Source organism: Lactuca sativa, chromosome 3 (genome assembly GCF_002870075.4).
Source record: "Lactuca sativa cultivar Salinas chromosome 3, Lsat_Salinas_v11, whole genome shotgun sequence".
Lineage (NCBI taxonomy): Eukaryota > Viridiplantae > Streptophyta > Magnoliopsida > Asterales > Asteraceae > Lactuca > Lactuca sativa.
In genome coordinates this window covers 101,406,562-101,429,550 of record NC_056625.2, presented here as the reverse complement: position 1 = coordinate 101,429,550, position 22,989 = coordinate 101,406,562, and the positions used below count along the sequence as shown (strand labels likewise).

General features: G+C 34.2%; 4 protein-coding genes across 4 annotated transcripts; 1 reads left to right on the top strand and 3 right to left on the bottom strand.

Annotated features, from left to right (window-relative positions):
• Window positions 1-270: 270 nt before the first annotated feature.
• On the bottom strand, window positions 271-1,603 carry LOC111915464 (thiosulfate sulfurtransferase 16, chloroplastic). Its single transcript, XM_023911128.3, has 6 exons — window positions 1,413-1,603; window positions 1,236-1,328; window positions 975-1,091; window positions 740-884; window positions 605-658; window positions 271-500 (listed from the first exon to the last, which is right to left on the bottom strand). Exons 1-6 carry the CDS (start codon window positions 1,502-1,504, stop codon window positions 426-428), a joined length of 576 nt encoding a protein of 191 aa, XP_023766896.1. The 5' UTR covers window positions 1,505-1,603; the 3' UTR covers window positions 271-425.
• Window positions 1,604-13,874: 12,271 nt separating this feature from the next.
• Window positions 13,875-14,633, bottom strand: LOC111915431 (GDSL esterase/lipase At1g71250). Its single transcript, XM_023911088.2, has 2 exons — window positions 14,375-14,633; window positions 13,875-14,285 (listed from the first exon to the last, which is right to left on the bottom strand). Exons 1-2 carry the CDS (start codon window positions 14,544-14,546, stop codon window positions 14,062-14,064), a joined length of 396 nt encoding a protein of 131 aa, XP_023766856.2. The 5' UTR covers window positions 14,547-14,633; the 3' UTR covers window positions 13,875-14,061.
• Window positions 14,634-14,772: 139 nt separating this feature from the next.
• On the bottom strand, window positions 14,773-16,331 carry LOC122197134 (GDSL esterase/lipase At5g18430-like). Its single transcript, XM_042900618.2, has 3 exons — window positions 15,710-16,331; window positions 15,234-15,382; window positions 14,773-15,024 (listed from the first exon to the last, which is right to left on the bottom strand). The coding sequence occupies exons 1-3, from the start codon at window positions 15,954-15,956 to the stop codon at window positions 14,773-14,775; spliced, it is 648 nt and encodes a 215-aa protein (XP_042756552.2). The 5' UTR covers window positions 15,957-16,331.
• Window positions 16,332-18,828: 2,497 nt separating this feature from the next.
• Window positions 18,829-22,789, top strand: LOC122197133 (uncharacterized). The gene is made up of 7 exons (XM_052769772.1): window positions 18,829-19,139; window positions 20,860-21,029; window positions 21,125-21,217; window positions 21,546-21,611; window positions 21,892-21,957; window positions 22,551-22,643; window positions 22,749-22,789. Exons 1-7 carry the CDS (start codon window positions 18,829-18,831, stop codon window positions 22,787-22,789), a joined length of 840 nt encoding a protein of 279 aa, XP_052625732.1.
• The last annotated feature ends 200 nt before the right edge of the window (window positions 22,790-22,989 follow it).

Below are 22,989 nucleotides of genomic sequence, written 5' to 3'. Positions count from 1 at the left end.
TATAATATTAATATAATTTAATAACATCATTACAACTTACTTGTATATAATAAAAAATTATAACTTGAAACTTGAGTAGAAAAACACCACCTTACTCCAATAATCACAGAATCCTACTATATAAATGTATCAACAATCATCAAGACATCACAAATTTAGTTTTAATTATATATCTATAATCAATACTTAAATACCTTTGTTTAGTTAACATTTTACTTCCAATATTTAGGAGATCATTCAACAATGTTATGATCCATACAATCTTCGATATAATCGAGGTCTAATAAAACTTTTTCTTCATAATTTTTGTATACAATGTTATGATCCATACATGCATGGATCAAGAACCATCTAAACTTGTTTTTATTTACAAACTAACAATGATCCTCTTATTTGCTTCCATTTTTATTCACATTTTGCAAATTTCAAGACTCAATCGGAAGCCCATTTTGATTCCACGAAGCATATCCACCTGCTATGTCCGTTACACCTGTAAAACCCTGCATTCATGCAAATTAAACGAAAAATTCCATCATTTCATAATATTCCTACTCAATATATACTCGACTGTGATTTACGAATGTCGGAATGCATGCAAACTTACATAAGAAAGAAGATCCGTGGCAGCCATGAGCGACCTTTTCCCCAATTGGCATCCCTAATGTTCATGAATCGAAGTGATCAAAAGATAGATTACAAATTGCTTAAAGGGAAAAACTTATCGATCTTTTGAACTTACGACGAGAAATTCATCGTCTTTCCCAAAGTGGGATGAGACTTCGTCAATAAAGTTGGGATTTTTGGACATCCCAGATCCGAGTCTGAACATGTAAGGAACATTAATGGCACCAATAGCATGTCCAGCAGCGAATTCTTCAGGAGTTCTACACAAAAAATGTTCATGATCATTTACATGGTGAAGCAATTGGAGAATGAATTGAAGACCCATTGAGTTCGGATTTCGATTGGAGTACCTCACATCTAAATAACGATGGCCGGCTTGATGAAGCTCGTGAGCCACACGCACCGGCACCGATGTAGGCGTCACCGGCGTTGTTGGCATCACATTCTCTCCGACTGTAGCCATCCAACTGTAAAGGACACCACGCCCAAATTTAATCATAAAATTGAGGGAAATCGATATCGATTTTCAGAATTCAAAATTGATGGAAATTTGTAACTGGATCATGTTCATCAGTATCTATTCAGGATTTGAATATAATTTCTCGGCTGACCTGAAGTTAAAATTTCTGCCTTTGTTGCCGATGTCATTACCATTTCTACGGTTGCGTTGATTCGATAACTGAGCCTTGGTCGTCAATTCGAATCTGAAACGTTAACACCCAATTACACATACGATTAGCTTATTATCAGATTTAATTTGTAGAAATGACGTTTGAATCGAGTAAAACCTTGGATTGGCGAGGCATTGGGAAGGAAATAGACGAGGGGTCGATGAGATTGGGGAAGCAACGGCAATCGGTGTAGCAGTGGTCATCATCATGATGAATAGTGAAGGTAGGGCTTTGTTTGGATATGATATAATGTGTGAAGAAGATGGAGTTTCATATGGGGGAGAGTGTGGTTATATGGAGAGATGAAGGATGGGACGCCATGAATGTGAATGATGAGCGACAGGATATTTGGATAATTTGTGTGAGTCATCATGATAAGTTCGAAAGATGGCGATCTTTCACTTCTGCTCCTTCACACGTGTTGATTACTTCCATAAAGAGGAATCCATTTACAAGCAAGATATGCACATAAGTCCACTCTAATTAGAAGTAAAAGTGTAAAAACTATAATATTAGAATTGAATTAGTCATAGTTCAATTTTTTTTTCTTCACCTTTTTAAGATGAAATGATGAATGGTTGGTCTAATTTCAATTCGGACGAAAATTACAGGTTTTTTTTTTGTTTGGAATAAATGCTATTCCATACAAATTTTAAAATAATTTGTTTAGAAATTACTATGATGATATTATATTAAAAACCCAGATAATTATAATTATAATTTAATGTATAATTTAGACTAAATTACATACATAATCCTCTTGGTTTGGAATAATATGCAATCTTCTTAGCTATTTAATTATTTTCACTTGGACTATGATATCTTTTTGTTATGATTTTCATTTGTCCTGCTAGTGGTGCACAGATAGAACGAGATGGAAAAATGAAATCGGAACGAAAAACCAAACCTGAAAAATCCGAATCCAAACCAAATAATGTAAATGAAAAGTCTACAAGACCGAACTTCTTCAAAAAGACCGTAGCGAAAAAGGATCTGCCGATACTTTCCCCTAAAAGACTGATCCGAACAAAGGCTGGTCCAGAATAGATTAGACCGTCCCAAAACCGACCAAAAACTTGTTTGTGACCGTCTTAGTGTACATTTATCTCCAACATGTAACATGTATATATCGCCCCATCATATTTATTCTTATAATTTTCATATTTATATTATTTTAAAAAAAACTTAGGTATCACCATATAACCCCACCCCATTCCACCCCTTCGTCTCATCACCCCCACCTAAATGAAGAATGAAGAACTATGTGAAACATCCACCATCGCCTATGTTCCACTCCCATCGTCTCATCATATTTTCATTGACTACCGATATCTCATTCACCCATTTCCTTTCCTAATAAAGTATCCACCCAATCTTTCTATTTTTTTTCCTCAATTCTTCCTTGCTACTAAACACTATTTCCTAAGGCTTGTGAGAAGCTAGTGAAGTTGGTCATCTCCTACGTGTAAAAACCTTCCACTCATTATGTTTAGCCTTAGGGCACCGGGTATGGAGGGTATTTTGACGCGTAAAGGGTGACGTGGGAGGGGGGGGGGGGGGTATTTACGAGTGAACACCGTCCCCTCCATGGTGAATATGACGCGGATTGACATGGTTCACGAGTGGTTACGCGCAATTTGATTGAATGCTTTTTTTTTTACTGTTTTCTCTAATTTACTCCATCCATTTTGACCGATAACATTTATCAATATATATATATATATATATATATATATATATATATATATATATATATATATTCAAAACTAAAACCTCACCATACACAAACATAATACATATCACATATTTTACAACAACTACAAAAAAAATCACACTCACAACAAGAATATGAATAATTTTTTGGATGTCATTTCTTCTTCTTCATCATCTGATGAAGATTCCGATAATGATGAGTTAGTTATGCACACGTTGTTGTCTGCGGCACACGACATTGTACGTCAGAGAGGCGAAACTTCAAATGTCGAGAAGAAACGAAGAAAGTCCATCAACCGGGATCGAGAGGCGGTGAACGAACTTTTGGTACGTGATTACTTTAACGTTGATAGTTTATACGGCCTATCAAAGTTTGAGGATTGCTTTCGTATCAGTAGAAATTTATTTCTACGTATAGCTAGAGATTTGGAAAACAATTATGAGTTCTTCCAAGTGAGATGGGATGCTAGGGGTAAACGTGGGTTTACTACGTTTTAAAAATGCACAACAGCTCTTAGACAATTAGCGTACGACATAGCCGCAGACGCTTCATATGAATATTTGAAGATGTCTGCGATGACCGATCGAGAATGCACATATCTTTTTTGTGAGTATGTTATAGAGCTTTATGGCGACATATACTTGCAAAATCCGACTAGAAATGATGTCGAACAATTGTATGCCGCACATCAGGCTAAACATTGATTTCCAGGAATGCTAGGTAGCATTGATTGTACACATTGGGTGTGGGAAAATTGTCTCAATGCATGGCGAGGGCAATTCACACAAGGTGATTATGGTGTGCCTACTGTTATACTAGAAACAGTTGTTTCATAGGATCTCTGATTTTGGCATGTATTTTTTGGTATGGCAGGGTCAAACAACGACCTGAATGTGCTTGGAGCATCTCCATTATTTAACTATATTTTGCAGGTTAAAGCACCAAATAGCCATACGTTATTAATGGACGTGAATACAATCATGGATATTACCTTGTTGATGAGATATATCCAGAGTTCGCTACATTTGTCAAGTCATATACATATCCAACTGATGAAAAAAAGGAAATTGTTCAAATTAGCACATGAATCTGCAAGGAAGGATGTGGAGCGGGCGTTTGGGGTCCTCAAACAGAAGTGACACATAATCAAATATCCAACACGAGCATGGGAAAGGAAAAAATTGATGAAGGTGATGAAAGCATGTGTTATTTTACATAACATGATACTAGAAGAAGAGGGTAGGACTATTTGTACGTATACTCCGAATGATATGCTCAACCACCTGCAGTAATACAAGTCGGCAACCCAGCATACTTTACAAGGCTTTTGGAAATACATAATAGTGAAACACATCACAATTTACGTTAAGATTTGACTGACAACATATGACAACGACAATTTGAAAACGAAAACGAAGTGGATGAGGACACGGACGATGAGGACAACGACGCAGACGAGTCTTTTTTTTTCAATGTTTTTTATTAATTTTTATGTTATTAGTAAAATGTACGTTGAAATTTAAAAATATCACTTTTATGTTTATCAATGTTTATTTTATTAGTAAGCATGTATGTTGAATTTAAAAATATTATTTTTATTTTTATTAAAGTTTTATTGTGTTTTTATTTAATATAATGTAAAAAAAATAATAATTAAAAAAAACAATGTAGAGTTATAACCATTTCAAAGATTAGTAAACATATAAGTTACATAGGTGATATTACTTTTCTAGTGAATTAACCGGTAAACAATCCCCATGGCCTCATGTCTCATATTTGGTTCATTTTCATAGTGAATCCATTTTAGCCTTGTGTCTTCTAATCCGTTTCGGTGAATCGATGGGTCATCTATTGTGAATCTATCTAAATTTTTTTTTTCATTGTTTTAATTGTTTTCATGTAAGTTTTATACTTTTAGTTTTAATGAAATGTTTTGAATTTAATCATAACTAAAATTAGTTTTCTTTGAATTTAAAAAATAAAAATAAAAAACATGTTCACGAGAAAGATCATTTCCTAGCCTCCTAGGTAAAGGTGTGGACGTGTGGTGAGATGAAAAGTGTGGCCATATTACATACTGTTGAGATGAAATGCAAAAAGTGTAAGAAATGTGGTACCACACTCTATAAGGTTATAAATATTAAATATATTCAACTATGAGTAGCAGTTTTCTCTTTATATTGAAACGCCATAAAAGCATCAATAATATAAGAGTTTTTTGCAGATATTTTTCATAGAAAAGCTAAAAATAACAAAGTTCATTGTATATCTAAAATGAAAGTTTTTATTTTGATTATTTATCTTTTATCTTTTATTTGTATAGTTGTATATTTGTAATTGGTTAAAAAAAACTATAAGATCCACTATATAATTGGAAAAAGTCAAAGAAAAAGCTTGTTAATTAACGAAAAAACTAATACTAGATTATTATTATTATTATTATTATTATTATTATTTTTAAAATTTTCTAAAACTTTTTAGTTTGAAAAAGCTCTTTAGAAAACGGGTAAATGACACAAAAAACATTCTTTTTACACAGAAATTCGATTTTAACACCGTGTTTTTTTTTGTGTCAATTTTGACACTGTGTTTTCGAATTTGTTACAATTCTGACCACTTGACCGGTTAACCAGGTTGCATGCTGACGTGACATGATGACGTGTCAGTTTTGATGACGTGACATTCTGACATGATATGCTGACGTGTCAAAATTGATTTTTTTTCCATAAAAAACACTCAGTTTTCACTTTTTTCGATTTTGACATTAAGTTTAATTTTTTATTTCAATTTTGACATTATGTTTTTTTTGTTCCAATCAAACATCATTTATCAAATTTTGTTTATTTTTGTCTATTTTCCATTTGAAACCATATAAATATTTTTTTAATACATTTAAACCGTATAAATATGTTTTTTTTTCATTTAAAAATCATAGTGTTGTATAAATACATTTTTTTACACTCAAACCATATTTTTATGTATAAGTATGTATTAGTTATATAAAAATTGCATTTTATATTAAATTTGCAACTTTAAAATGTGTTTGGAGGTTTGGAGGCTTGTAGTCGATCAAAACTCGGATATTAAGTTTGCAACCCGTCAAATTTTTACATCTTATTAGAAGCTTATGGTTAGTTTGATTCTCATGATATAACTAATGTTTTGAATGAAAAAAAAAACACATCTTGTATTTAAATAAAAATGTGGTTTTTAAACGAAAAAAATATGTTTATACGGTTTAAAATGTAATAAAAAAATATATTTATACGGTTTCAAATAGAAAATAGATAAAATTGAACAAAATTTGATAAATGATGTTCGATTGAAACAAAAAAAACATAGTGTCCAAATTGAAATAAAAAATTAAACTTGGTGTCAAAATCGAAAAAAAGTGAAAACTTAGTGTTTTTTGTGGAAAAAAAAATCAATTTTGACACGTCAGCATATCATGTCAGCATGCCACGTCATCAAAACTGACACGTCATCATGTCACGTCAGCATGCAACTTGGTTAACCGGTCAAGTGGTCAGAATTGTAACAAATTGGAAAACAAAATGTCAAAATTGACACAAAAAAAACACGGTGTCAAAATCGAATTTCTGTGCAAAAAGAGTGTTTTTTGTGCCATTTACCTTTAAAAAACTTATAAAAAATTCTTATTATAAATGCTCTAAATATTATCTATGTCGATCAGTAATTATGATCAAGGTTTTAAAAAACTCGTCATGACTCTAAGGTTTGTACTTTGACGCCAAACTTTAATAAAATGCTGCATTAAATCATATATGTATATAAATATGAATAATAGTAGAATAATATATATATATATATATATATATATATATATATATATATATATATATATACACACACACACACACACAAAATTGCCGCTTTATGTTAGGCCTTACAAATGATGTGCTCGCCACGGCTCGTCAAGGCCGACTTTACTTCATGTGAAACTAAGAAAGGGCTTAGGGCCCCTAATTTTAAGGGGCCCCACTTAACCTAAATGTCGATTAGTGATTCTCCAAATAGCTCACGACATAGATTGACAAATATCATCAAAACCAAGGGAATGTTCTTCTTCCAATCTTCCTTCTCGGATATTAATTCTCTGATTCTCCATTCTTGGCAGAAGCAAGTAGTAATCGTTACCAATCTGCAATATTGATTATCTAACTAGTTGATTCTCGATTCTTCTTCTTCCTCTAAAACAGTGAAACAATATGTTAAGTTTGATATGTTATTCTTCTTCGTTTCTTCCTCTAATAATATGATAATCTAATTAGTTGATTCCTGATTCTTCTCATGTTTGATAATTGATATGTTCTTTTTCTTCCTCTGATAACCAAGTAATTCTTCTTCTTCTTTCTCTGATAAGCTGTGAATGTGATTCTCCATTACTATATTAGGCGTATGTTTGATATGTTATATGTAAAATAGTTTTTAGACCTTACATTATGTGAATATTTGAATCTGATTTTAGATTTTCTACCAGGGTTAATGTTTGATATTTTATATGTATAATAGTTTTCTGACCAAACATTGAGCACAGACCGTGGTGGATAATTTGTTAACTGTTAAGTTTTTCTTCATTTATGAATTATGATATGGCTATGATTTTTATGGATGCTCTAGTAGTCTAATTTGAGCTTTAAATGTGTAGTACATTACCATTGAATCAGGTTTTGTATGATTTTTGTTAGCCAAAGGGCCCCATATTTTTGGTTCGCTTAGAGCCCTCAAACTGGTTGAGCCGCCCCTACTTTGAGGTTTGACATTGTCGTTAAAGTCACACCTAATGTTATTTAGAATCTTGATCATGATATATGAAAAATAACATCAACTTTAGTCATGCCAAAAGATACTCTTTATGTTAACTAACTCTCTCATATATATATATATATATATATATATATATATATATATATATATATATATATAGGCTTGAGAGGAGAGTAAGAAAGGAATACGCCTAAGCCAACAACAAAATATATATATATATATATATATATATATATATATATATATATATATATATATATATATATATATATATATATATATAGGCTTGAGAGGAGAGTAAGAAAGGAATACGCCTAAGCCAACAACAAAACTACGAACCTAAAGAATAATACAAATTTCATTTAGATCATAAAGGGTAAAAAATAGTTTATCGAAAACTCACTTTTTACATCATATGACCTCGTGCTGGTTCTGTCGCGAAACTTTAAGGAGTCATAACTTATTCATTATAACTCAGATTTCGATGAGGTTTTTGCCTAAATGTTTCTAATGAGATTCTTTACAACTTTCAATAATATAATTTTACTTATTTTCAACTTTATATTTTCGTTAATTTCAATATTTGACTTTTGTTTGGAATCTCATAAGACTTCCAATACTTTCTAAATGATTCTAAACATAGTTTTACTTCAATTCTAGTAAAAACTATCTGTTAGAACTCAACGCTCAAAATCACATAATATTTCATAATATCATTCATTTTTTAAAAGTTACAAAACGCGATAACTGAACGTGTATGTTACATTGATGGACTTATACATGTGTTAAGTCATTTGTTAAGCTCTTTTGAGTTCTAAGAGCCTCATTAAGCCATGCATGCATGTAAAATTGCCAACTTTACATGATAACCCACATTAAGGAAGTCAAATTTGAGTGTAGGGTGAAGTCTTAATCGATTAAGAGCTGAATAATGGAAGTTGGCTAAGCTGGGGAGAACGTTGGGCGTACAAGTTGGTACACTGCACCAACAAGCCACAAAGCAAGTACGCTAAGCGTACGAGCTGAGTACGCCCCGCGTACTCAACAACGGACTTTGGAACTTTGGGCTTCTCGGTAAGAGGCCCATATTGGACCTTAGTAGTCTTGGGCCTTGTTGGGACATCATAATTCTATTTTTTTTAGTTGATGCTTTTTATTGGATTCCTTTGGTTGAAGGCCCATGGAGGGATTTAAGCCCAATTTGGAAAATTAGGCCATATTTGGGCTTGCGGTGATTATTTTGGAATATGGGCTTTTTGGACATTTGGATCGGGCATTGGCCTTGGGCTAAGTTAGGAAAGGGTAAAAAGGTCTTTTGCGCTAATTTAGACTCTTACATGATCCAATTATTAATTGGATGTCATTTTGTGATTGACAGCGCGGTGATTTTAGCGAGCGAGCAGCCAGAGATTTATCTATGAGATTCAATAGTGTGAAGTGAGTTTCCTCACTGTTTTTAGTGGGTCGAAGGCACCAATTCTGATCCATGATTAATTATTATGATAGGATGCTAGATGCCTGCGTGACTCTTGCATGTGTTAGGTGCTCGTATGTATACCGAGCGAGGCCCGATGATTGCATTGTATGCTATTGTGTATGATTATCACATGTGTTAGAATGATTATATGTTATATGTTTATTATGTGTACCAGGCAGGGCCCGATGTCTGGGGTCTAATGAATGATAGATCTATAATCCGAGCATGTCTCGATGTCGGGTGGGGCCCGAGGCTGAGTGAGACTTAATCTCGGGCGAGGCCTGATGTGAATATATGTTTATTTATGTATGGTATGTGGTATTTTGGGAAACTCAGTAAGCTTTGGGCATATGGTTTTCAGTTTATGTTTTAGGCACTTCAGGATTAAAAGGGAAGAGCCCAAGATGATTCCAGAGCACACACCATTTTTTTCCTGTATTTTGTGATTTACTTTTATTTGATATGATGTAGTGACATACTTTGATCTATTTGGACTGTATAAAAATGTTTTGAAGTATTGATTTAATTAAATCAAAAATGAAAATTTTCGGTCTTATTTTGGGACGTTACAAGGGTGAAGCTATGAATAAGGAATTTGAAGCGTTAAATGCCAATAATACATGGATAATTACCAATTTTCCAAAAGGAAAAAAATCCATTGGTTGAAAATGGTTTGTAAAGTTAAATACAAAATAGATGGTTAAGTTGAAAAATGTAAATGGAGATTACTTGTCAAAGGATATCCTCAAAAAGAGAGAATTGACTATACATAGACTTATTCACTTGTAGTCAAAATGACAACAATTTGTGCTCTCGTTACAACTACTGTAAAGAAAGAGTAACAAATGCATCAATCGTATCTCTTTGTTACCACTTTCATAAGAATGAATACTATGATTCACTTTTCGAATAGGCATGAATACATGATATAACATCCGGAATTTATAAGGTATTATTTATATTTGTATAAGATTAATAAATTAAAATGGTTTGGGCTTGGACCTTTTGGGCCGTTATAATTGGGCTGAGGAAATGCCATATGCGGGGCGTACCAGACCATGTACGCTCAACGTACTTGTTAGAAGAATGCACGTATGCCATGTACGTATGCCCAGCATGCCACAGGGTACGCATAATGTACACATGTAGCTCCTAAAACCCTAAATTTTAAGGTTTGATCCCTATATAAAGGATCTTATGCCTTTGGTCCAGCCTCTCTCTCACCTTTAAACAGTCCTCACGAAAAACCCTAACCCCTAATTGTGTATTGTTGTGATTTGGTAGCCATTTGAGAGCATTTTGGTGTTATTTTGGAGCCTTGGAAGAGAAAGAAGTTTGAATAAGGAGCAAGAAGTTGGGGAGAGCTTGTAGATACAGGGTATTAGCACCATTTCTGACTCTTTTGAGGTATCGAGCTTCAAACTTGACCATTGCATGCTTAGTTGTAATGTTGGGGTGTTTTATGGGTTATTTGGACTCTATTGTTGAGGATTCTTGTGTCTTGATAGTTCCATACCCTAAGGGATGTCCTTTTGAGCCCTTGGAAGCATTTAAAGTCATAAAAATCGGACCTTGATGGTTAAGCCACAACCATGCAAGTGTTTATTGGTCACAAAGTTGGTTGAAGGACTTAAATCATGTTTTGACCCCCATCCATGCATGCAAAGACATAAAGTTTGTAACTTTATGGATTAAGATGTATTAAAGGACACGAATATATGTTCTGGACGTAAGGACTTAATGGATTAAGACATAAATGGAGTCCCAAGGAAGCTGGCCAGTACGCTGGGTGTACACCCTGGTACGCTGTGCGTACTGGTTCAAATCCTCGCTTTTGGTCAAGGCCAGCATACGCTGGGCGTACGTGCTAAGTACGCCACGCGTACACATGAAGAGTGGCGAACTTGGGTTTTTGGGCCTTAGAAGTTTGGGCCTCATGGCCCACTGTGGAGTAGAGTCTCTAGGCTTGGGACAAAGATTTAAAGTATTGGGCCTCTTGGGCCATATTGGGCCATTTGAAATTATTTATATTGGGCTAAGGATATATTGGGCTTTCGATAAGGCCCATTTGAGGATTTGGGCCCAATTCAGAAAATTGGGCCATTGATGGGTCACTTGTGGGTTGGGTAGACTATTTAGAATTGGAACCCCTCATGTTATGGTGTTGGGCCTTAGGCTTTGGCCCAATTAGATCAGGGGTAAAATGGTCATTTTATCCTAAGAAGGATTATTAGTTTTGACTAAGTGTTATTGTGGTATGATAGCTCAGGGAGCCATCGGAGTCAACGCTAGAGATTTATTACCGTGAGATTCTACATTCGGCTTTGCGAGTTGAGTTACCTTCCTATATGAGTGGGTCGAAGGCACCAATGCCGACCCACTAGTAGTTGTAGTAGTAGAGATGATTGTCTTTGTGATAATTGTCTATTTTGCGACTATCTGTTATGCTTTATTTGTTTACTTGATATGATATTATGTGGTAGTGGTAGGGGTGAAATAGACCAAATATCCGATTGAAATAGACCGAAGGGGAGGCCAACACCCAGATATACTCGACACTATCCGGTTGAAAAAGACCGAAGGGGAGGCCAACACCCAGATATGCTCAACAATATCCGGTTGAAATAGAACGAAGGGGAGGCCAACATCCAGATATGCTCGGCAGTGTAATCGTTATATGATATGTGGTATGATGGGGGAACTAACTAGGTTTTGTGCTTACAGTTTTCAGTTTTGGTTTTAGGTACCTCTTCTTCGAAGGGAAAGAGGTCGACATGATTGTAGCGCATCACACCGTTATTCCGCACACGAGATTCTTGGGAGATATACTTTGATGATGTTTTATTTTGACATGTTTTGTTTATTGATACTTGGTTTTGTTATAGGATGAAATGATGAATGTTTTTAATGCTAATGGTTCCTTTATTACTTATTTTAAAAATGAAATTTTTGGCCTTAATTTTTGGGATGTTACACATGATCTATAGGATAATCTGCATGGTAATCTTGAAGAAGAAATTACATGAATTTCGCTCCAAGAGTTATTTTGCAAGATAAAAATCAAGTATACAAATTTCAAAAAATCACTCTATGGGCTTAAGCAAGTCTCACGTCAATGGTATTCTAAAATATGTTCAGCCTTAAAAGATAAAGGATGCCAACATTCTAAATATGATTATTCATTGTTTCAAAAATCAATAGGTTCACATGTCACATTTCTAGTAGTATATGTCGATGCCATTATGGTCACATGAAATCATGAAGAAGTAGTAACAAGTCTTAAGGCATTTCTTGATTCTCAATTCAAAATAAAAGATTTGGGTTACCAAAACTTCTTCCTAGGGATTGAAGTCTTGTACACTTCCATAGGGTAATATTGTCACAAAGGAAATTTGCTAATGACGTCTTGAAAGTGTTCAAATGTTTTGGAAAATCAATTTGTTCCATACCTTCAAATCTCAAACTTTTGATTAATGAATGGTAGTCTTTGCCTAGTGTAGAAGTATATAGAAGACTTGTTGGCAAATTGAAAAATTTAATACAAGACCTGATCTGCCATTCACTGTGCAACATCTAAGGCAATTCATGCCCAATATAAATAATATATATATATATATATATATATATATATATATATATACACACGCGCGGGCGCGCTAATCAATGCTTGTTCATTAACAATAAAGACGATTTCAATCTTCAAGCCTTTTGTTATTCTGATTGGGCTCTTGTCCCCTATTAAGAAGGAGTATTAGTGGAATTTTCATATTACTTGGTGGAAGCCTTATTTCTTGGAAATCCAATAAACAAATCATGGTCTTATTGTCCACTTCTAAAGCTAAATACAGGAGCATGAGAAGGGTGACAACTGAATTCTCATGGTTATCAAGAATTTTGCATGAAATGAATGTTTCTAGTGTTACTCCTACCCCTGTTAAATGTGATAGCCAGACAACAATCTACATTGCTTTAAATCCAATGTTCCATGAACGTACAAAGTATGTGGAGTTAGATTGCCACTTTATTCGAGAAAGATTGCAAGATGGCCTGGTTGATTTCTCTACAATATGTTCATACTCAATTGCAACTGGATGACTTATTTATAAAAAATCTACCTAACATAGATCATGATAGGCTTTTAAGCAAGTTGGGAGTGTCCCACTCTCCAACTTGAGGAGGGATGTTATTATTTATGCCACATCAAACTAGTTAGTTGAAACTTAGTTAGTCTCTTAGTCATTCACTTAGATTAGTTAAAACTTAGTTACTAGTTAGTCTTCTAATTTCTTTGTATAAATAAATCAGAGTTGTAATAGTTTCAATAATTAATTCAAAGAGAGTTTGTTCTTCATCTTTACAATTCATCCATTCAGGAATCAACACGTTGGTATTTAAATAGCAACAAAGTACTTTTACCTTGTTGCAAATGACGAATTTAGGGGAAATGACAAGGAATGTTCGAAACAAGTTTTGTTATAATGTGGGTTTGTAATCTTCCGGTTTTTTGCTGGGTTTCTTTTCTATAATAACATATTACCATTAAAAGTACAAATGAAAAATGCAAATACTAATAAAATATTTGGTGGTTCCATTAAAATTATTGAACAAGTTTTATCATATAATCCGTCAATACACAATGATAAAAACAATATTGTTTCTCGTTTTTATTACCCTCACCCACTCCCGTTTGCCCTTAGAAAACTAGTGAAATTACTAACCCAGTCGACTGCACATCGATCTATTCACCGAACATCAAACAAACAGGTTTTTGAAATAATTACATTCGTCTAAGCCTTCGCCAAACTGCTGAAATTCATAGGTGTCACAAACTCTTGTCCATCAGCGTAAGCCAGTGTAAGAGCTGCATGTCGAGCAGCAGCCTCAGTGGGGTGAAACTCATCCCAAAATATGTAATGATTACGATTTCTGCAAAGTTTTGATCCCGATTCACACCCGGTTTCTGCATTAAATGTTCCATTTCCGCAGCAAGCTGTTTCAACTACTTGGAATCCTAAAACATTGGGACAAGATTCTTGAATATGCATATCAATATAGGAAAACTAATGGTCTTATTGAAGGTTATTAGAGAGTGTTTGTTACCACTTGCACGACGATTATCAATGAAATCCATGATGATGTTATAGGTGTTTCCCAGTGAGTAAACAACTCCTTGATTTATTGAGCTGAAATTTTGCAAGAGGGATTCAATTGATGCATGGAAAGCTTGTGCAAGTTCATTCATGGCTTCTACACAACTGCCATTGCCACCCATCTGGTAATTAATGTAGCGTTCCTTTGGACAACAACCCAGCGGTGGTACTCCTATTATTCCAAATTTTCTAGCTCCAAGATCATACAAATTCTGTCGATATTGATGTAGAGAAGAAAATGAAAGTGAGTATCATCGGAAATGCCAATTGGTTCCACAGAGAACACTCAAATTCCACTACATTTAACCATTCTATTATGGTGGATATTCTCTAAGCATTTTAGGCTTTCTATCTCATTCCAAACATTACCTGTAAATGTATGGCATAGGTTGCGGTGAGATTGGCGATGAGTTGCTGTGGTTGTGTCTCATTCCGAAATAGAGAGTTTTGTTTCTCGAAAAAGTCATTGCTTCCGACGCTAATGATGCAATGGGACATCCCTATGAAAAAATCAGCTGTCCCATTACCTAATACATCTGACATATTCCCACGAACTGTCGCAAATTGTTGAATTTGATCCCATAGAGGCACAACCCTTCTCTGTCCAAGTATTAATTAATTAAGTTTGCAGCAGATTCAAAACATAATATTTGAAGAATGTACCACACCCATGAGAATGCATGGTTTTTCGATTATGTGAATAAAGTTCCATATAGATATGTATAGATTATAAACAACATAAAACCACAATTTTTTTTAAGAAACGAACGATTGATACGCATGTGCATGTAATTGTGGGATACACTTACGAATTTTTCACGTCCAGTGTCGCGTAGAATACCAGATCCTCCTGAAGCAAAGTTTGCGCCACGGATTATCTGTAACAGGAAAGTGTCCGGACTCTCAACGAGAGTGAGAAAAGGTGGCGGACTAAAATCATAACCTTTCATGTACGAAGCTGCATACATCAACAAACCAGTTAAATTATCACTTTTCCTTGATAAAAATAGAGCTTGATCAGTCCGAAACATGAAGATTAAGATTATTATCATATCAGTTATGCGTAACGAAAAACCAAAATCTAGTTAACTAAGACCTAAAATTCCATGTCTGCGGTTCCTGAATACATCGTTACACGTTACCTACAAACTGTTAACTGTTTCGCTCGCTGATGTGAAATCATGAAATACCAAAAGAGAAAAAGAGAACATGTGCCACGCTCCATATAGTGACACTCAAGTGGTTATTGACATAGTTTTTTTTTTTTTTTTTTTTTTTTCCATACCAAGTAAGTCGGCACTGTTGAGGCCATTGCTAAATCTCCCTGTTGAGACGGAATCAGGATAATCGATGCCATAGTGAGGGTGATCAGCCCTCGCTGAGCTATCATCGAAGTGGTTATTGGTTCCAACATCCAGTAAAGAATCTCCAAAGATGAAAAGTCCTCCATGGATGTCAATTCCTGTGGTGGTCTTCGTTATGGTTGCGACAGTTACTACACATAGCAAAACGAGGGTAGAACTACCCTTCATTACCTTTGATGTTAGTTTTCTCTTGATGATGATGAATATGCAGAAACACGATCCAGTGTTGACACTGACGATCTTTGTGATGTCTATATATAGTAAGAAAAAGAACAGGTGGATGATGTCGATATTTTAAAAGGTCACTGTCGAGAGTACCTGGAAATTTGGTCCAGTTTCGGCAATTACTTTAGGTTGTTTTCTATAAAATACTATTTTTTGGTAGGTTTCATGGAACTAGATATATGAAACATAAGCATACTACCAATATGCTTCGTTCATGCTAATGCATGATAAAAAGTTAAGTTTGCGTTAGCATTGGGAGACAATTACTAAGGCTTCTTAATCTGGACGATTAATTTGTGAAAAACCCGACAGAATAGCTTATAAAACACTTGCCGCTCAAAAGGAAAAGGTATTTAATAAAATATTGATTAATTATGGCGACATGAAGGTGCAGCCATCCTGATAGTATCATCAAATTTGAAACGTCAACGATTTAATTATTTAAAAGGGAAATGACTTCGTCAGCGATAACGTTCATGGTTGATATCGTTTTCACTCAACCTCCCCCCTCTCATAACATTAGCGATAAAGTCTAACATCATTACCTTGGTGTTTAATTGGATGAAATATAGCGGTAATTTTAATGACCGTAAATGGATTGTTTGGAGTTGTAATCCTTTTGACCTTCTATAAGTTGTTTGTTTTATTTGTTTTGTGTTGTTTTTTCACCCTGCCTTGTTTCTTTATGGGTAGGTGCTAATATACACTAATCTAGGGCAAATATGTGTGTTGTATATTGCATAGGAAACACGGACAAGGGAATATATATAGACACAATATTTACCTCTAGAACCCTCTAATATATATAACTAACTATTTGTCTAATACCCCCGCTAGGGGTGCAAACGAGCCAAGCCGAGCCTGGCCCGACTCGGCTTGGGCTCGTTTAAGTTATACGAGACTCGAGCTCGAGCTCGACTCGATTCGAGCTTTCTTTTATTGAGCTCAGCTTGAGCTCGTTAAGAATTATACAAGGTCGGCTGGGGCTCGGGCTCGGCTCGTTTTTCATTTGATGTGCCTAAATAAGCTTAAGCTTGACTTAAGCTCGTTAAGAAACTCGTTTACTAATACCCGAAATTCATAATTTCCGAAATATGTTTTTATTTTAATTTATGAAAATAATAATAAATTATATTATGTAAATGCTCGTTTAGGCTTGCAAGCCTAATCGAGCATAGTGACATAGGCTTGAGCTTGAGCTTGATTAATAAACAAGCTTAATATTAAGCCCGAGCTCGGCTTGGGCTCGTTTAAAACCGGTTTCGAGTCGAGCTTTTAATGAGCCGATCCCGAGTAGCTCACGAGTAGCTTGACTCGTTTGCACCCCTACCCCCCAAAGCTATGTCTGGGAAGCGACTTGTAGCTTGGATCTTAACATAACAAAACGTTGTGAGGACAAAGGTTTGGTAAACACATCTGCAATTTGGTCATCGGTGGAAATGAACTGAACTTGAAGCTGTTGTTGTGTAACCTTCTCTCGAATGAAGTGAAAGTCTATTTCCATGTGCTTTGTGCGAGCATGGAAAACAGGATTAGCCGACAAGTACGTAGCACCAAAGATTATCGCACCATAACGTTGGAGCATATTTGTCGGGAATGCATAGTTCTTGTAAAAGTGCTCGAATCCATGTGATTTCTACGACGGTATCAGCCAACGCTTTGTATTCCGACTCCGTGGACGGCCGAGAAGCAGTTTTTGTTTTCGTGCGGACCAAGAAACAAGATTAGAACCAAGATATATTGCATGTTTGCCCATAGATGGACATTTGTCCGGATAGGCCGCCCAGTCGGCATCTGAGAATCCTGTCAACGAATTGTACGCAGAATAGGTATACACGTGAAGAATTATAAGAGAATCATGGGTGAACCGTAGGCCGTAGGTATCGGTACCATGTAAGTACCAAAGAATCCAATTAACAAAATTACCAATGATTGTTAGTTGGTGAGTGCATGAGTTGGCAGACCTTGTTGACTGCAAAAGCGATATCCGAGAGGCTCAGGGTAACATACTACAGGGCACCCACTATCTGGCGGTACTTAGCTAGGTTAAAGAAGGCATGGTTTTCCCTAAAGGTGAGGGTGCTTCCGGTAAGGATGGTGTCATCGAAGTATACCAACATATATTAAAGAGTGCCACCGTGCGAGTAGATAAACAGGGACGGGTCTGTGTTGGTGCCCTGATAACCGAATGAATGAAGGGTAGCAGAGAGCCAGTGGAACCAGGCTCGCGTTGCCTACTTGAGGCCGTAAAGTAATTTATGAAGCAGGCAAACATGATTTGGTATGTTTTCGTCTACGTAGCCCAAAGGTTGGAATAGACAGTCTCCTGAAGATCTCCATGGAGGAAGGAATTTTGTACATCAGTTGCCTGAGAGACCATTTATTGGTTACAGCTAAGGATAAGACAACATGAACGGTGGCCGCTTTAATTACTGGGCTAAAGGTCTCGTGATAATCGATGCCCGATTGTTGTCGGAAGCCTTTGGCAACAAGTCGAGCTTTGTAGCATGTAACCTTGCCATTATGATATTTCTTTAGTTTGTATACCCACTTACAATCAACAACATTAGAGTTCGGGGCCCGAGGAACCAAGGTCCAAGTACAGTTCCACATAAGAGCAAAGTACTCATTAGTTATGCCACTACGCCAGCAGGGATCCTTGATGGCAATGGTAAAGGAAGTAGGTTTTTGGTCAGGAGAGGGACCGATAGTTTGGTTGGTGGTGGGATGGAAGGGTGTGGCATTTTTGGGGTTAGGGCGTAGGTTCGGTGGTCTGGGATGGGGTTGGACGGGGGAGGGTGTGGTAGATGTAGTAATGGGAGCTGGAGTATCAGTTGTCGGAGGTGTCGGTGGGGGTTTGGGTCACTGTTGGTATGTGTGGATGAGTGGTGGAAGGGGCATTTGTTGGGCAACAAGATTAGCCAGTGTGAGGCTGGGCGGTGTGGAGAGTGGAAGCTTGGGCAAGAGACACATCAGGGAAAGAAATGAAGGGGGTGAGGTTGTTTGTGGCTGTCGTGAAAGCTTGGGCAAGAGATACATCATGGACGGTTTTGTTCATCAAGTAGTCATGGTCTTGGTGGAGACTATGGTGTTCCGTAAAGGCTATCGTGAATTGGTGGCCAAGAAGTATCGTTTTTAGGCCATTCTATTCATCCCTGAGTCCCAAGATGACCATGAGGATGAGGTCATTGTCTTTTACGGGTTCGCCAATATTAGTGAGAGTGTTAGCATATGTTTGGGCCGTTGTCAAGTAGTCCGAAGAAGATTCATCATCTTTCATCTCGAGTTTGAGAAGTTGTGTTTTAAGAGTGAATTACCGGGAAGCTGTGTGCAGAGCGTAGGCTCGTTCGAGGGACAACCATAGTTCCCGAGAGGTGGTTCCTAGGACGTATTAGAAAGACTACTCCGATATTGTAGACGTGATCAACATACGTATGTGGGTGTCATTCCAGATCCATGCGATATAACTAGGATTCGGTAGCGGTTGTGGTATTGCTGTGGTAGTCTTGGATGATTTGCCGGACCGAGCAGAAGTAATGGTTTCTGGTGGACATTGAATGGATCCATCCGGGTAACAAAAAAGATTGTTTGTGACTAGAAATGACTGGAACATGGCTTTCCAATAGCCATAATTGTTAGATGATAGTTTAAATCCAAACTTGGGAGAGTTGTGAGTTGTTTTCTCTATGGAGGTGAAGGTTGTGATGTCCACCATTAGAGAAAGAAGAAGAAGAGAAAAAAATGATGAACAATGTTGTACGATGAATAATGTTTCGACGATGAATAGTGTCCCGACAATGAACAGTGTTCCGTCGATGAATAGTACTTAGGCAGAATTAGCGTTGTAACCCTAAGGTGGTTCTATTACAACAATAATCTAGGGTAAATCTGTATGTTGTATATTGCATAGAAAACACGTATAAGGGAATATATATATATATATATATATATATATATATATATATATATATATATATATATATATATATATATATATATATATATATATAGATGGGAAGCGTTCAATCGAGAATATTTTTCCCGCGAGAACATTTGAGAACAAAAGTTACATTTTAATTTTCCAAGGTGGCATAATTGTAAATAACTTAACAATTGGTTCCAACATATCACGTTTAAAAAATAAAGGGGTATAATTGTTAAAAGGAATATAAATTGTTTCAAAACATACATTGTCAGAATACTCAATTTACGGAAACAAAACCCTTATTTTCTCTCAACAAAAAACCCCTGCGTCTCATCAACATTTCATCCATTTTCAAATATTTTCAACGATAACAAAGAAAATGTCATAAAAAAAACAGGGAAAACGCCATCAAAAGCTTCATCGAAAGGTATCACAATGCATATTTGACTTTTTTTTTTTTTTTGCTAAATATCACTCGATTTCATGATTATCAACTTTTTTTTGATGAATATCACTCGATTTTCGAGTTTTCCCACTGTTAGTTTGATCAATATACATGAAATCGACATTATTAAAAAAATGAAATCAAACCCTAGTTTAGATGTCCAACAATTTACTGTGGTTTTCTCTTAAATAACACTCAGTTTTACTAGTATTAACATTTAATTTATTGATTTAGTGTTATGTTATTCATTTATTGTGTAAATAAAGTCGGTTTGTGTAAACTTTTGAGAAAAAACATTTTAGAAAGATGATAGATCCAAAAAACATAAATGAAGGTGATAAATCATATGATTATGTTCAATCATATATGATTTGCTGATGAATTCTTACTTATAATAGCGTTTGCAATCATATATGATTGGTTGATGTTATAATCTTGAAAATGATTGACTCATATGTGATTATATTTATACATAGAACAAAGATTGAATCAGATGTGATCACAATCTATTTGTACATCTCAGAAACCAATAAAGAGCAGCCAAAACCTAAAGAAACAACTACTCAAAGATTTACAAAATCAACACCTAAAGAAACAACTACTCAAAGATTTACAAAATCAACAGCAAGAAGACAAACTAAAAAAGGTAACAGTTAAATTATTCAATAATCAGTTCTGATTCATGTATTTTATGTGTATAATCAAATATGATTTTCTAATTATATCTGTATTTTTTTTCAGTACAAAAAAGAAAAAGAAAAAGAAAAACCTACCAAAAAAAACCTAACGAAATCAAAACAAGAAGAAAATCACCAAGAATTATAGCTGAAAAAGGTATATTTCAATCACAAATGATTATATATAATGATATATATCAATAATCCAAAACAATTCATAAAAGACATATGATACTCACTTGTGATTGGATTTGTATGTTTGTATTAAAGATTCTAATCAAATGTGATTCAATATTTTAGGATTGTTAATAACATGTAATTGACATATGATTATATACATAAACATGCTTTTAATCATATGTGATTTTTATTAAATACAGAAAACAGATTCATTCACATGGGATTAAAATCTGTTATGAACACCTTATGCTTTTGTTTTAATCATATATGGTTTTATAATTATATTTGAATTTATATAATTTCAGAACAAAACATAGAAGCGCCTAAAGAGAAACAACCAAAAAAATCACCAAAAAAGATTTTTGAAAAAGGTATATTTCAATCACAAATGATTATATATATATATATATATACATATATATATATATATATATATATATATATATATATATATATATATATATATGTATATATATATATATATATATATATATATATATATATATATATATATATATATCATATGTGATTTTTATTAAATGCACAAAACAGATTCAATTACATGGGATTAAAATCTGTTATGAACGCTTTATGCTTTTTGTTTTAATCATATATGGTTTTCTAATTATATTTGAATTTATATAATTTCAGAACAAAACATAGAAGTGCCTAAAGAGAAACAACCAAGAAAATCACCAAGAAAGATTTCTGAAAAAGGTATATTTCAATCACAAATGATTATATATATATATATATATATATATATATATATATATATATATATATATATATATATATATATATATATATATATATATATATCAATAATCCAAATCGATTCATAAAAGACAAATGATACTCACTTGTGATTGGATTCGTATGTTTGTATTAGAGATTCTAATCACTTGTCAATTAATCATATTTTAGGATGTTTATGTATATAATCATATGTTAATCACATGTTATTAACAATCTCAATATATTGTTTAATCATATGTGATTAAAATCTCTAATACAAACATACAAATCCAATCACAAGTGAGTATCATATGCCTTTTATGAATTGTTTTGGATTATTGATATATATTATTATATAAAATCATTTGTGATTGAAATATACCTTTTTTAGCTAACATGGATGTTTCAATCATGTGTGATTTATATTTATAAGTTATACACATTATTTAAAAACAATATTCCTTCAATGACATGTGATTAAAATAGTTATTGAAAAATATATGCTTATTTATTAACTATTTGTATAATAATTTTTTATTTACTTATTATGACTTCATTAACATCTTTTATAGGACAAGAGAAGAAAAACGAATCAAAAAAGAAAAGAAAAGCTGAAGATTCAGTTTCCGAAACAAAAGTGACTAAAAAAAAGAAAGAAGAACACTGTAAATAAGCATTTTGATACAATTAGAAACAAGTATAGCTTTGTTAATAACAGTATGATTATTTAAAGAAAAAATATTTGATATGAATCACATATGATTATACAGATAAACAAAACAAAGACAAGAATAATCACATATCAGATTAATCAATCACATATGATTTTATTATATATGAATAAAATCATATATGATTTCAAAACTCTTTGATTAATTTCTTTTAAATCAAATATAATTAAATTCATTAATTGTTATTTTTGAAAATATAGGTGCTCACTTGGAGCATTGTTATCAATCATCCAAGGTTTCAATACAATCCAAAAAGATTGTGTGAAACAAATAGGATTTG

What these genes read in the sequence shown, in the direction of transcription:
- LOC111915464 (XM_023911128.3), bottom strand. Translation starts at nt 1,504, where the DNA reads ATGATGATGACCACTGCTACACCGATTGCCGTTGCTTCCCCAATCTCA. An exon ending in AAGACGATGAATTTCTCGTC is followed by an intron (nt 659 to 739) that starts GTAAGTTCAAAA and finishes CATGAACATTAG; the next exon opens with GGATGCCAATTGGGGAAAAG. An exon ending in CCACGGATCTTCTTTCTTAT is followed by an intron (nt 501 to 604) that starts GTAAGTTTGCAT and finishes GCATGAATGCAG; the next exon opens with GGTTTTACAGGTGTAACGGA.
- LOC111915431 (XM_023911088.2), bottom strand. Translation starts at nt 14,546, where the DNA reads ATGGGTGGCAATGGCAGTTGTGTAGAAGCCATGAATGAACTTGCACAA. An exon ending in TGATAATCGTCGTGCAAGTG is followed by an intron (nt 14,286 to 14,374) that starts GTAACAAACACT and finishes CCAATGTTTTAG; the next exon opens with GATTCCAAGTAGTTGAAACA.
- LOC122197134 (XM_042900618.2), bottom strand. Translation starts at nt 15,956, where the DNA reads ATGAAGGGTAGTTCTACCCTCGTTTTGCTATGTGTAGTAACTGTCGCA. An exon ending in CAACAGTGCCGACTTACTTG is followed by an intron (nt 15,383 to 15,709) that starts GTATGGAAAAAA and finishes TGATGTATGCAG; the next exon opens with CTTCGTACATGAAAGGTTAT. An exon ending in ACACTGGACGTGAAAAATTC is followed by an intron (nt 15,025 to 15,233) that starts GTAAGTGTATCC and finishes ATACTTGGACAG; the next exon opens with AGAAGGGTTGTGCCTCTATG.
- LOC122197133 (XM_052769772.1), top strand. Translation starts at nt 18,829, where the DNA reads ATGGGAGCTGGAGTATCAGTTGTCGGAGGTGTCGGTGGGGGTTTGGGT. An exon ending in AAGAATTATAGCTGAAAAAG is followed by an intron (nt 21,218 to 21,545) that starts GTATATTTCAAT and finishes ATATAATTTCAG; the next exon opens with AACAAAACATAGAAGCGCCT. An exon ending in AAAAAAGAAAGAAGAACACT is followed by an intron (nt 22,644 to 22,748) that starts GTAAATAAGCAT and finishes ATGATTATACAG; the next exon opens with ATAAACAAAACAAAGACAAG.